Here is a 17,305-nt window from a genome sequence, read left to right on the forward strand (position 1 = left end):
TCTGACTTATACGACTTCCTCAAACTCAGGGCAGCCATCTCCAAACACAAAGCCTTTCCTTTTAAAGAAGCCTCGCTCTCAACTCTTCTATCAGTACTTAAGAGAAGCGGCCATATGGCCTCCAAGATTTACGCCCTACTTAGACCTACGACCACCTAGCTATGTAATGCTACCCAAAAGAAGTGGTGAAATGACTGGTCCCAAGGACTTACCAACCTGATGGACATTGATTGGTCAAAATTGTGGGCCTTTCATTCATAAAGAAAATACCTTCAAACCTAGCACAAACCAAACTGCACATTATCCGTTGAACCTTCTGGACTCCTCACAGCTTAGCCTCACTAGGACTCAATAACAAACACTCTTGTTGAAGTAGTAATTCTGAGAATGCGGACCTCCGCCACATGCTATACGAATGCCCCCTACTACACAAATTCTGGACCAAGGTCCACAACAGTATAGGCGCCATCTTCAACACGAACTTCCTAGGAATTTTTCCTTCTCAGTATGTGGTGTCTTGAACCCCCAGTTCACAACTGGGATACAACAAAAGGACCTATACTTGATTAACCTCATGTTCACTTTAGCTCATACGACCGTCCTTACCGCATGGAAATCACTGGGAAATGCCTCCAACAGTACATGGTGGGAATGGCTGAGATACATTAGAGGAGCACACAACATTCTCTCTATCCAATACCCTTAGATTTCGGCACATAAAGCTTTATGGAACAACCTTAATCGATACCTTGAACTGATCAACCCCCCCCCCAAGAAGCCAACAGAGCTCACTGATCTTCTAATAGTGTCTCCAACTAGAAAGGTCAGGCTCAGCGTACCAATACCCCTGATCCAGGACTATCCAGTGTAATCCCCTCCCTCCCTTTCACCCTTCTTCAATTCTCTATCTCTCTCCCCTTTTCTATTGCCCTTCTTAATTTCCCATTACACGGTTTAGTAGGACTGACAGTCATACTTTAAATGTAACCAATTGATTGTACTCAACACATTTACTGATGTAAATACCACAATAAAATCTTCAATAAAAACTTTTCAAATCAAAAAATGATGACATATTTCAAAGAAGTGCTTTTGGATCGCAGCATGTGGGCCGGACTATTCAGTACTTATGAACTTCAGTGGAGATTCTCTGAGAGAGAATTGGGATTACAGGTAAAACAATATTCCTTGTGTGTTTCTCTAGGGGGAATACACAAAACCCAGCTGTCACTCACCCCAGACATTTGATCAGAAATGGGCAGCGGGCACCAAATGCTAAAGTACTAAAATCCCAACTTTCTAAAAGTGGCACTTTCAGAATTACAATTTAAAATGTGACTATTCTATAAGTTGTGATTTTAAATTGTGACTCCAGAGACACCAAACTCGAAAAACCTATCTCTTCCAGATTGTGAATGACACTAATAAGGTAATAACAATGTTAACCTATGGGAAAGATAGGCTTTGCAGTAGTGAAAAACGAATTTAAGAGTTTTTTCACTACCAGGACTTGTAAAACATAAAACTATTTGTCCAACTTTTTAAATATGCTGCAACCTGCCCTTTGGATTGCACATGGTCTACATTAGGGGTGACATATATTTTAAAAAGGAAGGCTTAGGCCTGACAAAAGGTGTCATTTTTCCTGGTGGACATGGCAGTTTAAACTGATCACACAAGCTCTACCGTGGCAGGCCTGAGGCATGTTTAAAGGGCTACTTAAGGAAGTGGCACAGTCAGTGATGCAGGCCCACTAGCAGCATTTAAGTTACAGGCCTTGGGCACACGTAGTGCTCCTTATTAGGTACTTATAGGTAAACGAAATATGCCAATTGGGTATATGCCAATGAAACCATCTTTTGGGGAGGTGCTCAAGCACAGTAGCACTGGTTAGCAGTGGTAAGGCGCACAGAGTCCTAAAGTCGACAAAAACGAATTTAGCATATAATGGATTCGGGGATGACCCTGTAGAAGGGGCCAGCTCCAACATATGGTGACTAACATATGAAGCAGCTCAACGTAGCAAGACAGCTTGCTGTGTCGCGTCAAGTGGAGAGGGCAAGAATGTGCCATCTATATTCAGATAAGGCGGCATCCTGCTCTCACTGTGCTGGTGCACTGTGTGCTGGCTAATGCCAACAGAGGTACCCTTGCACCATGGTGCAAGGGTGCCTGGTTTACAGGCAGGATGTTTTTGTGCAGGAGTGGCACCGTCCTGCAAAAAACTATTTTTAGAGGATTTTCCTCTTTCTAAGAGTGCTGCAGAGTGCAGCACACTTAGAATGAGAAAACAATGAAGAGAAATAGAGATTTCTCCTCATTGCACCTTTTATCAGGAAGGATTACAATTTTGACGCATTCCCAGGTTTACAACTCTTAGTAAATCTGAGAATATTGCAAAAAACATGGTGATGGATGTGTGGGAACCCCCTCTTCACCCATGTAACATCTTCCCAGCGCAGAGTAATGCAAGGCAGTGACTTGCGCTTGTGTTTCTCAGGATTATTTACCAAGCCAAACAGTGCCACACAAGGTGGCTTTGTGTGGCTTAGAAAATCTGCAACACAGTCCCTTAGTAAATTTGGCCCTTTTGGAGTGAAGTTGCTTGAAATCACTCGTTCGGGTCTAATGTTTGCAGCCAGAGTCTTCAGAATGATCCACGATCCACAATATGCATCCAGGACTAAATTTGAATCTCCTCCTACATGGGTGCATGACGCCTAATAGGTTTAGCCATTCCTGGAGAAAAATAAAATAAACTAGTTGGAGCCATAGTCCAACTTTGCTTGCCGCAACTCAACATGTTTCTCATACTGTAAAAACGTTCACACGTTCTGTCGCTTCTTGTCGGAGCTAAGCTCACGCCCTATCAAATACCTATAATAAATAATGTTCCATTTTTAGTTCAGTATGTCAATTCCGGTGATTTTTACCTTAATTATTAATCCATGTGCCTTACTTGCATGCAAAAAGTTATCAATAACTTGAATGTTACATTAAAAAATGTATATATAATGGTAAAAGTATGTTTGTGGAATTTTATCTACCACGTTTTTTGTTTATATTAAGAACTGCTTCATGATGGATGTCACCCTTTTGGATGAAACGGAGAAACCCTTCTGGTGTGTGAGTGCGCCAGTCAACATACAAACCTCTGCAATGCCGGAAAGCCTTTATGATTTCTTGGGACAGCATTTTGTCCTTAACTACAATGATAAGGAGGGGAAAGTCCACATGGAACTTGTGTGGATGACGGAAAGTGCGGAATATTGTGTAATAAATCTTGTCATTTATGTGAGCACCGCAAAAGTAAACAACTGGTTCGGCACAAACTACTGATTAGAATAATTTTTCTCTGACACAGGTAAATACTTTTTTGTTTGTAGAATGCCGTTGATATTGTATAGATAAACAACCATAATGAAAATGTTCTTGCCTGTGTCTTGTAATTGTTCAGTGAGTATATCCTGGCAGGATACATAACCATATACAATTGCTTGCATGCCAGACCTTGAAAACACATTTAGAATTTCAGTATGTGCTTTTTCTTTATTTCTTCTTCAATTTAACCAATCCTGCCCTGAAAATATAAAAATATAGAAATTGTTTAAAACTCCATCATCCAAAGAAATAGTCGACTGTTCCATAAAATGTGTTTTTTGGGTCAGTTGAGGCACTTCGAGGCTGAGTGCTCAGAATCAAATGCACCGTTTTACCTCAGTTTATTTTTTTCAACATCCAGTAAGGGTTTTGATCGGTTGGACGTTTATAAATCTGAAAAGGATGCTCTCGCTGGAATAGGACTGTTACTGTTGCGTGCCTTTTTATTATTTAATATCCCGCAAGGGATTCTCCTCAGATTCATAATCTTAGAATAGATTTCACAGCAGTACCTCTGAAAAACCATTGTGCTGTTGCAAAATTAGCATGTATCAGAGCAAGTCTCCATTGGCCAGTCACAGGCTTGGTATCTAAATCTTAAATCATAATTGTTTAAATAACACTTGAAAATAACTAGATGTTATGTAGGATATTTATCAAGCGCAGTCGTACAAATGATACCACAGAAAGCATGTTAAGAGAAGAATCTTATGTGCATACCATATGTCTTATCCAGGTGACTGGTTGACACCTGTTCGGTATAAGTCAATAAGGACGCTCAATGAAGGACCACACGCCAATTATAAATACAATTTAGCTTTACTAGAATTGCAGGTAAAATGTAGGCATTTAGCACATTAACAATAGTAGAATAAGAATAGCAATGAGAAGCATCTATTTATTTATATATAAGTATACTACAAGGAGCATCTATATGTGTGTGTGTATGTATATATATATATATATATATATATATATATATATATATATATATATATATTAGCAAAGAGTTAATTGACAGATATAAGTTTTGATTAACTGTATACTAAAATGCATCACACTACGATATTCGGGAAGCAGAATATAACTTAAACAGAATATAATATTTCGGGAGGCGAACAGCTATGGGAAGAGATGTGGGAGAAAGGGCACAAATGTCAGATCTATGTGGGACATGTGGACGCCCATTGCCCATTGGACACCTCACTTGCATCTCTATTCGACAACACCGTAGATCAGATGGCCAAAACGCGAACGGTGGTCATCAAGGAGGAGGCTGAAGCCGCTTTAGCAAACAGGGCCCATGCAACATCCGGACATCCAGGAGAGAATGGCACTTATGCATGGGCACAGCTAGTCATAATAATAGAGCAGAGAAACAAAGGCCTTTCATCCCTGTGTGGAAACTTAACTTAGTCCACGACATGCTGGGAAGCCCTCTGCCGCCTGCTTGGACCTCTCTCCCTCTCAAGCACCACAAGCAAACAGGGAGGCAGCGCTGGGCCATGGCAGCTTCCACAATTCCATCTGCGAGCTTCCAAATCCCTCACCCACACTTCAGTGCTTAAATAACTCGAAGCTTGGATTCTATCTCATTCTGGCATTTTCTAGCTATGTTATCAGTACTTGGTTGCTCTGCCCTTCTCCAGCCTTTGTTTTCATTCCATCTTCTCCCTGTACTCTCGTTCTCAAGGTTGAGACGGAGTCTTCTACACAAACAATCTTGAAAATAATATCATGAACTTTTCCACAATGTTTGGGAGGGGGTTTCAACAGGCATTACACTCATCTACACTGCTCAGGCTAATTAACCCTTCGCGTTACAATGTCTTCCGCATCTTTCCCTATACTGAACACCATATGTCCTCCACTAAACAACAGTAAGTGTCCAAACATCCTATGAAAGGAGGCAAAACAAACTCACAGTAGATTGTTACTATTTTTTTACCATTCTGTTTTGGGCATCATGGTATGAGGATTTTTTAAATAGATTGCGATAGGCTTTTCAGTGCTGTTTATCATAGAACGCTAGCACTCCAAGGAAAAAATATGAACAAGTTTAGGAAAAATGTCCACTGGCTACTTAAGGAATCTTTCATAGGCCAGGAACCTAAGATATCAAGTCTCATCTTTTTGCACCTACCTCGTGATGGTAAAAGGAGGTGCACTGATCATAGATAAAGATATTTTCTCTCTGATTTTGCAGGCCATCAAAACGTATTAAGCACTTTTTTTCATAAATAAATAAACAAGTCAGCACAATGGCGATAGATGTAAAAACATTAAAAAATCTGAAAAGCTTGCTCTACTGACAATCCATTAATTCTCACTGTAACCAGGGTGTGGGTCCGGCATTCTGTCTCACTCTATGAAAACAATTAACATATTACTGAAGGATAAGCCATTGATGCCTTAAGACTGCTCTCTTTCAAAGCACTACATGACAGCTCAGCTGTGGAAAACTTAACCAGACAAGGCCATAAGTTATAAGCCACCTTGTGAAGACACTCATCTAAGGTAGGCTGAATAATCCTCCTTTCTGGGACCAATCCTTCATTTTTTACTAAAATTAGGAGCAAAATCCTGAACTCAGTATATACATAGAACCTCTTTCCTTCAAACTCCTGTGTTTAATCCGTGTTTTTTCAGTAGTGGGATATAATTAAACATTTTTGCTTGTGTACTCAGGGCTTTCACTTCTATGTGGTTTGAATTGCTCAATTTAAAATGTAACATTTCTTATGGTGTAATGTGTTCAGAAAACAATCAGACCCCTTATATATTTTTTAGTGGAAGATAAAAATGAATCTGGAAAAAAAAAAAAAACAGTCGGTTTAAACCTTGTGGAGCCTGTCGTAGAGAAATGTTGGTTTGTCTGTGGTGTCTTGAAAAAGACCACAACTCTGCGTCGAGTAGAAGACATTGAACCTGAAGGCCACCGAGAGCGGGCCAGGAGGTTTTTGGCCACTTGTCACGTATCTCCACGCTGCTGCAGATCCCGTTCACATCAGAGGTCTCGCGACCGCTGCTGGAGTCGATTGCATCGGTCCTCGTAGTGCTACAGGTCTTCTGGTAAGTCTCGTAAGAAGTTGCCCATGAAGCCGAAGAACTCTTTGAATTCTCGGTGCTGCTCCCATCCTTCAGACAACACAAGGAAACAAGGCCACAGATCTCAACCCCTCTCGTAAGTGGTCCCTGTACAGCGGGCATCAAAAACTGGGTCCGCTCATGCTTCCCCGAATTTCCCAGGGCCAGAGCAACTTCCACTCAACTCTGAGAGCTGTATGGGGCCATGAACCACATTTCTAGGTGTTCAAACCCATCTGGAGCACTTTGGCTCCCTTGGTTTTGGAAAGGTCTTCGGCTGGAGCTCCACTGGCAAGTTTGTTCTCAGTGCCATTAGTGGATCCGGGTTAGCCCCAGCGCAACTTTGCAAATTCCCGGGCAACCATTCCTTTGGTGCCGTTCTTGGCGCCAGTGCCACCCTTTGGTTACTCCAAACCAATCGTAATTCCCAACTCCAATAAAAGTTTCTCCTCCTCCGACATGGCCCACCGTGCCTGAATTGGAAACAGAGCCCTATTACACTGAAGGGCTCACTGGGGAACAGGAATGGAGATCTGAGAATCACCATTCCTACATTGACTCCCTAGCAGATTCCATTGCCAATGACAACTGGTTTGATAACATGACTGATGCCAGTGGTCTAGGTACCTCCCCAGACAGTGGCCTCCTCTCTCCTCCCACAGTGGTATGGAACACGGGACTTCCTTCACGATGGTGGTCCTAAGGGCGGCTAAGGTCCTGGACCTACAGCTGCCCGTGGGTCAGGTTAAAACAAACGTTTTAAGGAGGTGCTAACCCTTACTACCTTTCAACAAAGGCCCCATTGATGTCCTGCTTGGGCGCGGACCACGCCCGTTACAGGCACTCCTGTGTACAGGACCATTGCTCATTGCCCTGCTCCTGGCGACCCAGCATCCCTCTTCAATTAGCCCACCCCGAGAGTCTGGTAGTCCAGGCTCTGACTTCCCGAATCAATCCAGATGTGTTATCCACCTCACCACCGGATAGGTAATCCTTTCTTCCTTTAGTCAAGGGAAGGTTAGTTCAAGTGTTCAGACAAAACCACTTCCATGTGGTGCTGCAACAAACGGTTGAGTGAGGTCATGGACCTTTGTCAGGGGTCCTTGCGCCTCTAGACATGGCTGGATCATCAGGGCATTTCGCTGGTGGTTCAACATTTGGCGGGCTCGCACAGCGCCGGAGAGAACAAACTCAGCCCTTGATGCCTAGCGGATCAGAAATAGCATCTTCATCCAGAGGTGGTGCACGATCTCTTCGGGATGGTTGGTTAGTTCTATTCACCACCGTACCGTAGAGAACGCGCAGTCAGCACAGAACTCAGAACTCCTGTATGCCTTTCAGCCAGTGCTACACCTGTCCAGAGTTCTTAAGAAGATCAAGAACGACAGGGCCAAAGTTCTCTAGAAGATCAAGAAAATCTAGGCCCGAGTCATCCTAGTGGCTGCATAATGGGCAGAGAGCATATGGTATCCTGAACTCCTGAGCATCAGTATCTGTCCTCCAGTCAGGCTGCCCCTTCTTGTTTTGCAGCAACAGGGCAGGGTACTGCACTCAACCCTGCCTACTCTCCACCTTCACGCATGGAGATTGAGTGGTGACAGTTAAGGGTGTTTGATCTCCCTCCTGAAGTCTGTGATGTCATTCTGGCAGCCATACGTTCTTTAACTAAAACTATTTACCCCTGCCGATGGGACTAGTTTGTGGCTTGGTGTACGTCTAAGTCGGTTGATCCTCTGTCTGCACCATTGTCTGAATTTCTTTCGTTTGTTCTCTCCCTGGCCCAGCAAAGCTTTGCTTTGGGCACAGGCAAGGGATATCTGTCCACTAATACCTCCTTTCTGCAGGTGCCAGACCAGCCTTCTCTGTTCAAGTCACCTGCTGTGACTAGATTCCTTAAAAGTTTATGGCATCATCTGTTTTCTCCTACACCATTCATTAAGCTTGAATGAAAGTTAAATTTAGTCTTTACCTTACTTATGGGTTCCACTTTTGAACTGATCCATAGCTGCCCTGTGAGGCTCTTAACTCTAAAAACTGTCTTCTTTGTTGCAATAACATCTGCTAGGAAGGTTAGCAAGTTACAAGCGCTCTCTGTTAACCCTCGCTATTTTCATTTTTTGCAGACAAATTTATTCTAAGGAGACAGGCATCCTTTTTAGGAAAGGAGATGACATCTTTTCAAGTCAGGCAAAACATCACCCTGCCTATCTTTTTTTTGTCTGCCTCCTCATACTTCTAAAGTAGAAGAGAGACTCCACCGCCTAGATCCAAAAAGAACATTATCATTCTATAATGATTGTACCAAAGATTTCCAGATGGGTGATCAGCTTTTTGTTGGATTAGCAGGGGGAAAAAATGGGAAGGCAATTCAAAAGAGAACCATCTCTTGATGGATCATCCTCTGTATTAGGATCTGCTGCGCAGTGGCCAAGAAACAGCACCCGAAGGGTTTAGGAGCTCACTGTACAAGATCTACAGCTGTAACCACTGTTAGCTGGAGGAGTGGCAGTTTTGGGCATCTGTCAGGCAGCTACGTGGGCATCGTTGCACATGTTTGTCAAACACTACTGCTTTGACAGTACTTTGCCCATTTGGTTCTCTAGGACCTCTTAGCCGGAAGCAATCTCCAGACCCTCCTCCCGGGAGAGATATTGCTTTGGTATCTATTATTAGTTAAGGAATCTGAGGCTAGAAGTATCTGTCAGATTAATAAGTTACCTACCTTCTGTAATGCTTGCTGTGGTAAAGACTTATCTAGCCCTTACCGATCCTCCTTGTTATGCACACTGTCCTCTCTAAATCAGGATATCATTTTGGACCTCACTTTTGGCACACTGATCACTGTTCCTCAGCATGGTTCGGTGCTTCTGGTGCAAGAAAAATAGTCAAGAACTAAGGTGAGCGCGCTGGTGTGGTACCTGTAAGTGCACCACGCACGTCTCTTCTGGTGCGGACGACGCTACCAACACTACAGGGAGCTGAACGACACCGTCTACCAGTAAGCAAGGGGGATTGCTCAACATTTCTGGATCCAGTGTGATGCCTGGGAATATCCTATGGTAAGGAATCTGCACCTAGACAGAATCTCTACCAGATAAAGAGTTACCGAAGGAAAGTAACTTGTTTTTCCAGACCTGCCTGGAAGAAGAAAGGTAGCTAGAAGGCTGCTCCCACAAATAATTGTATCTTTTTCGATAACCCAGGTTGTTGAAAAAGATACACAATCTAAGTTGGAAGAAAAACATAAACCAAACACCTCTGGCTTTTTTTTTTTTCTTAATCCAATAGTGGTCTGCATTCACAAATTTTGTCCTCAAAGCACAAAATGTTTATATAGGAAGCCCTAGTCTAAAAAAGAAACTGTAGATTATGGTTGCGATGTTGTAAAAACAGTTTTTGTACCTTGAATGTTCGAATGTTCAGACGTGTGTCCCTTTGAGAAGCTTCCATCCCAGTGAAAGTTTTCAGAAACACAGGCAGCTTCAAGCTTATGTGCTTTTGGACATGAAGAATGGTAAAAGCGTGTCTATAAACTGCATATGTGCTTTACATATTGCCTCAAGAAGGTTGCAAACAATCCTACTTAACAGTGCCTGCTTGTCTGTCTTCATTGTGAACTTGAAACATAGCAAATCATCCAAACCAAAAGGAGGTTTCCAGACCTTCTGTCATATGTTTACAGACGTTTTTCAAACAATGGATTTGATACAGTCAATAAAAAGTATCAAGACCTGAAGGTAGAGCGTCCGCAGGAGAGTACAGAAGCTGCAAAAGAGATATAGGGCCACCAGAAAGAATGAAGATATCTACATAGAAGCATATAGAATGCTTATACTACAATATCAGTGCCTGACCCTGACAAAAAGCACAATTTTGGTGACTTGAGTTACTCAATAAAATTAGGTCAGGACCAAGAACCCTCCCCGTTACGTCTCTTTTTAAAAAAAAAATATTTTGGTTACACTTGCCCCATGGAAGGAAGTTGCTTCAATAAAGGTGATCCTTACAGAGAAGGCTGTTTCTAGGAAGCACATGTGAAATATTGGAAGCATAAAGAATGGAGTTCTAGGCCAAAACTGCAAAAAGTCGATTTGTACTACAGAAAAAGTTAAATGCAGTACAGAGAAAATATGCATGAAATGCAATAAAGGCTCAACATAGAGAATTAAAATATAAATACAAAATTATAGAACACATTAATCCCTGGTTAATAGAACTCCAGTAAGTATTCTAAATGTCAAACAAGAAGAATATAGACACGTCCCATAGAGACTCTAAGACAAATGAACATAGAAAAATAAAATCTCCAGTAACAGCAGTCTTAATGACAGCTGTAAAATCCAACAGAACCCTAAACTCAAATCAAAAACGAAGCCCAATTTAAACTTAAAGAACTTTTATACACAAATCACACTTCCTAAAAACAGATTCTGCTAATTAAGCTTAGTATTATATGGTTAGGGTTGCATTGGCAAATCAGAAACATCCACGTACTTTGAAAAGCATTCTCACTAAACTATTTCTTTAGGTAAGAGAAGTCTTCCATCTTCTCCCTCAGCAGCCACCCTCTGGAGATAATCAACATAAAATGAAACATCCCTCTAACAATGGCTCATCGAATCTGCATGTCCACACCAACACTTCCTGTGGAAGTCTTTGAAAATATTTTGGGTATGGTATATGGTGGAAGCTGTGTTCACAAAACAGGCTCTCTAAACAACATTGTATCTCTATTGCTTTTACGTCATTCACTTAGCGTTCCGGGTGCAAGGGGAGAGAAGGCTTTGCAGTGGGACACTGATTGAGCGGTGGGAATGAACAAGAGCAGGTTGAAAAGAACACCAGGAAGTACATCCATATTAAAAATAATAGTGTATTGTGTGCAAATGTGGCATATCAATTCGTCTCATTATCTACCTCTCTAATTGACCTAAGTAACTCATTTCAGATACTATATAATTAGTTCATCAGTTACAGCTCTTTACATTATAAACACAAGTTATGAGAACTAATTTTCACACAAAATTTGCACATTTTCCATATTTAAAAAAATGCTAAAACACTGGTCATGTTGTTGCTATCCATGAAAATTCACACTATCGTGCAGTGTGCCAGCTGTGTTTACATGAGAAGCCTAGGGAAGTAGCTGCAACTTGGTAGGCTTCATTCATCCGCAATTTTATGCAGCTGCTTCATCACGAATCTTAAAGTGAGGCAGCATCAAGCAGTCAAAGGTCCTCTATTTATAACACACTGTAAAGAAAGGCTGCAGTTGACATCTCTCATCATTAACAAAGTGCTTAAGCCAATTATTGCAGTGAGCATTAACATGCATCTCTTGTTGCTGTAGACCAGAGACCATACTTAATGAATTATGTGCTTCTGAAGATGCTCTAAAACAGACTATGTAAAGCGGAAGCTGGTGTTTGAAGAACCAGCAGTGACAATAGGAGAAAAAAAAAAATGTCCTAAAATGGCCCCTCGTGGATCCTAGAAAGAAAGTTTAAAGAGCAACATGACTTTTTCTTTGATTACTGCATTTCCAAATATTTCCTTTAAATGAATAACTTGTAAGGAAGGCCTGATGAGGTAAGAGCCGAAGAAACTGTCTTTTTTTTTTTTTTTTTTTTTTTTTTTTTAAGTCGAAAATGTTAAAATTGGAATCCTGGTTTATTCTGTGACCAGGATTTATTCTGAGGCTGTAAGAATATTTTATTTCACAAAGTCATCAAACAATCTGAACAACCAAGGATCAGTGTGTGTAGAAGTACCCCATAAAAACTATTCTGACAGGCATCCAATAATGTTTCAAGAGAAGTTAAACAATGTTCCTCGTTACGAGTCTGCCGTTGCTGTCCGACTGCCACATTACGACCGTGGCAGAGCTGCCACGGTCCGACTGCCGACACCGCTAGGTTGCCGCCAGTCGACAGCCTGGTGGTCTCTGCAGTTGTAATCTGCCAGGGTGGCGCTGCATGCATGCACCGCCGTCCTGGGGATTACGACTCACCAATTTGACTGCCATGGAAAGGCTGGCAGAATGGGGGCATCTGGGGGCCCTTGCACGTGGCATGGGAAATGCAGTGGCCCCCATGGACAGCCCTGTTGCACTTTCTACAGCCCAAATTACGGGCATTGGAAAACGCGGCGGTGCTGCTGCACCATCCGCACTGCCACATTGCCACCAGCTCAATTACAAGCTGGCGTCAGTGTTAAGGCCCTGTTTACCCGCGGGCGGAAACACTGTTTCTGCTCACCGACCCAGCGGGAAATGTGTAATAGGACCTGCAGTGTTCTGGCCACACTGGCTGTCAGATGGCAGTACGAGTTTGTCAGACGACCTCTGATGCCCACCAAACTCATAATGAGCCCCAGTGTCTTTAGGCAGCCATAAAATACCCTTTCTTTGCAGTGATTTCCCAATAAGAATCACCAATGTTGTCTGATGTGTCCTGTATTCCTTACATAAGGCCCATCTCTGCTTCTGTTCAAAGTATGTGTTTCTACTGCGTTCAAAACCAGAGAATAAAGCTAAATTTATCACGTCCTTTAATATTACTTGAAACCATATCTTCTGATGGATACCACTACCTGTGGATTCCTCACCTAATTAATTCTCCTAATGCGCCAGCATTCAACGGAAAATATTCTTCCCAGGTCTCCATGTCGACGAGGACGTCACAATTGCACGGCTCCGCACGCGACTCCGTCTGACGACACCGTGGCAATAAGAGGTCCTCGCCGGCGTACTGATATCAGTTCCCTTTTTTCCGGGCCTTCGACGCTAACGGTTTTTTCCTAGCTCTCGGGGAGCTACTGTTTCAGAGGTGCCTTTTTGCCTCTAGTTACAATGTCTCTTCCTAGAAAGTCAGGGTTTAAACCTTGTCGTGAGTGCGGGGGTCGTATGTCTGTCACGGACCCTCACGATGACTGCTTATGGTGCCTAAGTTCAGAGCATGAGGTGGAGGAGTGTGTGTCCTGCCAAAGGATGAATCCGAAGCCGCTGAAGGAGAGGGAAGCCAAGCTCTTTCTGGCTAAGGCGAAGAAAGGACATGGAAGTCATCGGAGATCGTCTTCCCATAACTCATTGAAGAAGCGGCACCGGCATGACTCTCGGCGTCGTCCGGCTAGAGGTCATTCACGATCCAGGTCTCCATCTAGATGGCGTCGTGCGACGTGGGAGGTTAGTCCAACTTTGACCCCAAAGCCTCAAAGTCCTCAGGCTTCTCTGGAACCATTGGTCTTCGAGGTGGTTGTGCCCCAAGAGAGTCCTCGCTTTTCGCCTAGGGTGCAGGATTCTAATGCCCAGCCGACCCAAGTGCCGCAGGAAGATCAGCGGTATCCCACCTTCCCTTCCCCCGGGAGCAGATCTGGCGGCATTTTTGAATGCTATGTTCAACATGTTTAATGCTATGGCCCCTGTTGGTGTACCGGCTGCTCCCACGGGTCCTTTGGCATTCTCCTTGGGCTCCATATAAGTCGGCGCCGTTCATACCTTTTTATCCGTCTAAGGATGCCGGTTCGGCGCTGATGACATCGCCTTATAGGCCTGCGGCGACAATGATGTTGCCTCATACACAGTCGACGCCGGTGACGGGACCTCATGTGTCCACGGTGCCGATAGATCCCAATTGGATCGTGGTGTCTCCGGCTTCAGGACCAATAGACGCGGAGAAAAAGTTGTCGTCGACGTCAGCTAACTCTGTTGACGCCGAAGTTGGAGGCCAGGTTGTTGTTGCAGTGGAGAGCACTGAGGCTCTTGGAAGAACAGGAGTACCAGAGGCAGCTGCTGGAAGAAGGAGTGATTGCTGAGCCTTTTTTACGAAATATCAGGGCTTAGACTCAGCTAGTGGGCTGGACACTTCCCCTGAGTGGGATCTTTCATCTCCAGGGGAGTTTACAGAGGAAGTCGCTTCCTTCCATTCTGTGGTCAGGAAGGCGCAGATTTCTTGGACCTTCTGTAGCAGGCTGGCCTGGTTTGTAGTGGGTGCCTTGGGTACTTACACCTTACACCACGTCCAGTTATCCCTTGTTAGTGAATGTAGTAGTGTTCTAGCAGCTTAGGCTGATAGAGGTAGCTATAGCAGAGCAGCTTAGGCTGAACTAGGAGACATGAAAATCTCCTGCAATACCACTTATAGTTACACAGTACTTATACACAAGTAAAGACAGTACTCAGTGTTACCAAAAATAAAGGTGTTTATTTCGGTGACACAGTACCAAAAATATCTTAGAGATAATACTCCTTCTGGAGGTAAGTATTATACACAATGTATACACTAGACACTAAAATTAGACGAGTAAATAGTCATAGAACAATGCAAACAGTAGGAAATCCTATAGAATGTAATGAGAGGAAATAGGTCTGGGGCAACACAAACCATATACTAAAAAAGTGGAATGCGAATTCCCCCCTAGACAAGTGTAGTGTGTGCAGAATCGCTGGGAGAGTAAGAATACAGTAAAGGTAAGTAAATGACCCCACCCCAGAGCCCAGAAAAGCAGGAGTAAAGTACTGCAAGTTTCCTTAGGACACACTACACCTCGTTTTTGGGATTTTGCAGCAACCAACCAAGTCTGCAAAAAACAACTGCTGGATTATTGGACCGGAAGACCTGCAAAGGAAGGGGACCAAGTCCAGATGTCGAACGAAGTTCCAGGAAGGACAGGAGCCTCTGCCAACCCAGAGGAAGGTGCAAAAGAAGAGTCCCCAGTTAGTTGAAGACTCCAGAAATGCACCCTAGGAAGATGCCAGCGGATTTCTGCGTGATGCAAAAGATGTCCCACGGCGTGAAGATCGTTGCAGACGAGATTTCATGTTGGAAGGCGCCAACAAGCCTTGGCTACGGCAAAAGTGCGTTTTTCATCAAAATGGCGCTGGATGGACCCAGGAGGGACCTGGGGACCTCAACTGTGTGTGAGGAGGAAGGGGGGGGGGGTCTCAGCACTTTAGAGAGCCCTCAGGATGCCAGCCAGCACCCCCAGAAGCTGCAGGATCCGGATTCAAAGGAGGTGCGAAACACAGTTGATGCAGCACAACAAAAGAAGTTACCACACCGCCGGAGAAAAAGTCAGCGAGTTGAGCGTCACAGGGTGGAGTGCTGGGCACCAGGGCCTAGCTGTGCACAAAGGAATTTTGCAAATAGTGCACAGAGGCCTCAGGAGGTGAAGAAGACACAAAACACAGGTGTACTGTTGTTCTCGGGGAAGGCAAGGTCTTACCTCCTCCAAATTGCGTCAGCAGGACCTCAGGACAGTCTATGTCGATGATGTCCACCCTCTGTGTCCTTAGGAGCACGGTCGTCGCCGTGGGAGGAGTCCCAGGGTACCAGTCGTCACCTTGGAAGGTCCCTTCTTGGAGCATGTGAGTGATTCCGTCACTCCATGGGAGATTTCTTCGGTTCTTCTGGTGCAGGATGAAGATAGTGAGTCCCCAGAGCGTGCACACTGTGGAAAGTGTTGCAGTTGCTGACTTGGAGCTGAGGTTGCTGATGAAAAGTGTCTCTTGTAGACACTTTGTAGCAGTTACAGTGTTTCTTGGAGCAGGCTGTGGTTGATCCGAGTTCAGAGGATGCTGAAGTTGTTGCAGAGGATTCCTGAAGGACACTTGAAAGCAGAATCTGAAGAGAACCCACAGGAGAGACCCTAAATAGCCCTGAGAAGCGGATTGGCTACCTTATCAGGTATGGACCTATCAGGAGGGGTCTCTGACGTCACCTGCTGGCACTCGCCACTCAGAGCCCTCCAGAGTGCCCCCACACCTTGCAAAGCAAGATGGCTGATGTCTGGGAAACACTGGAGGAGCTCTGGGCACCACCCTTGTCCAGTTTCCCGCCAGCGCAGGGGAGAAGGGGTCCCTGAACTGGTGAAGACTCGTTTATGCAAGGAGGGCACCGTCTGTGCCCTTCAAAGCATTTCCAGAGGCTGGTGGAGGCTACCCCTCCCCAGCCTGTAACACCTATTTCCCAAGGGAGAGGGTGTAACACCCTGCTCTCAGAGGAAATACTTTGTTCTGCCTTCCTGGGGCTGGGCTGTCCAGACCCCAGGAGGGCAGAACCCTGTCTGTGAGGTGGCAGCAGCTGTAGCTCCAGTGCAAGCCTCAGAGAGCTGGTTTGGCAGTACTGGGGGGTCCATGGTGGAGCCCCCAGGATGCATGGACTTGGCTCTCCAATACCACATTTGGAATGGGGGGACAATTCCATGGTCTTAGACATGTTACATGGCCTTATTCGGAGTTACCATTGTGAAGCTACATATAGGTATTGACCTATATGTAGTGCACACGTGTAATGGTGTCCCCGCACTCACAGAGTCTGGGGAAATAGACCCTGAACTATGTGGGGGCACCTTTTCTAGTGCAAGGATGCCCTCACACTTAGTAACGTTGCACCTAACCTTCAGCAAGTGAAGGTTAGACATATCGGTGACTTATAAGTTACTTGAGTGCAGTGAAAATGGCTGTGAAATAGTGTGTGCACTATTTCACGCAGGCTTCAATGGCAGTCCTGTGCAAGGGTTTGTCTGATTTCCCTATGGGTGGCAAAAGAAAGGGTGCAGCCCACATTGATCACCTGGAACCCCAGTGCCCTGGGTACCTAGGTACCATATACTAGAGAATTATAAGAGGGGTCCAGTATGCCAATTGAAATTGGTAAATGTAGTCATTGGCCTACAGTGACAAATTTAAAAGCAGAGAGAGCATAAGCACTGAGGTTCTGGTTAGCAGAGCCTCAGTGACACAGTTAGGAACTACACAGGCATACATATTAGGCCACAAACTATGAGCACTGGGGTCCTGGCTACAAGGATCCCAGTGAGACAGGCAAAACACACTGAC

General features: G+C 44.3%; 1 protein-coding gene across 3 annotated transcripts in view; it reads left to right on the top strand.

Annotated features, from left to right (window-relative positions):
* The window catches only part of FBXO15 (F-box protein 15), a 330,998-nt gene that overhangs the window by 281,614 nt on the left and 32,079 nt on the right, over window positions 1-17,305 (top strand). For all 3 annotated transcript variants that reach the window (XM_069219882.1, XM_069219881.1, XM_069219883.1), the window contains one exon: window positions 3,070-3,364. In XM_069219882.1, coding sequence (XP_069075983.1) covers window positions 3,070-3,339 — 270 coding nt within the window. In that variant the 3' untranslated portion in view covers window positions 3,340-3,364. The remainder of the gene's footprint in view (window positions 1-3,069; window positions 3,365-17,305) is intronic.

The sequence above is a fragment of the Pleurodeles waltl genome, chromosome 2_2 (genome assembly GCF_031143425.1).
Source record: "Pleurodeles waltl isolate 20211129_DDA chromosome 2_2, aPleWal1.hap1.20221129, whole genome shotgun sequence".
Taxonomy (NCBI): Eukaryota; Metazoa; Chordata; class Amphibia; order Caudata; family Salamandridae; genus Pleurodeles; species Pleurodeles waltl.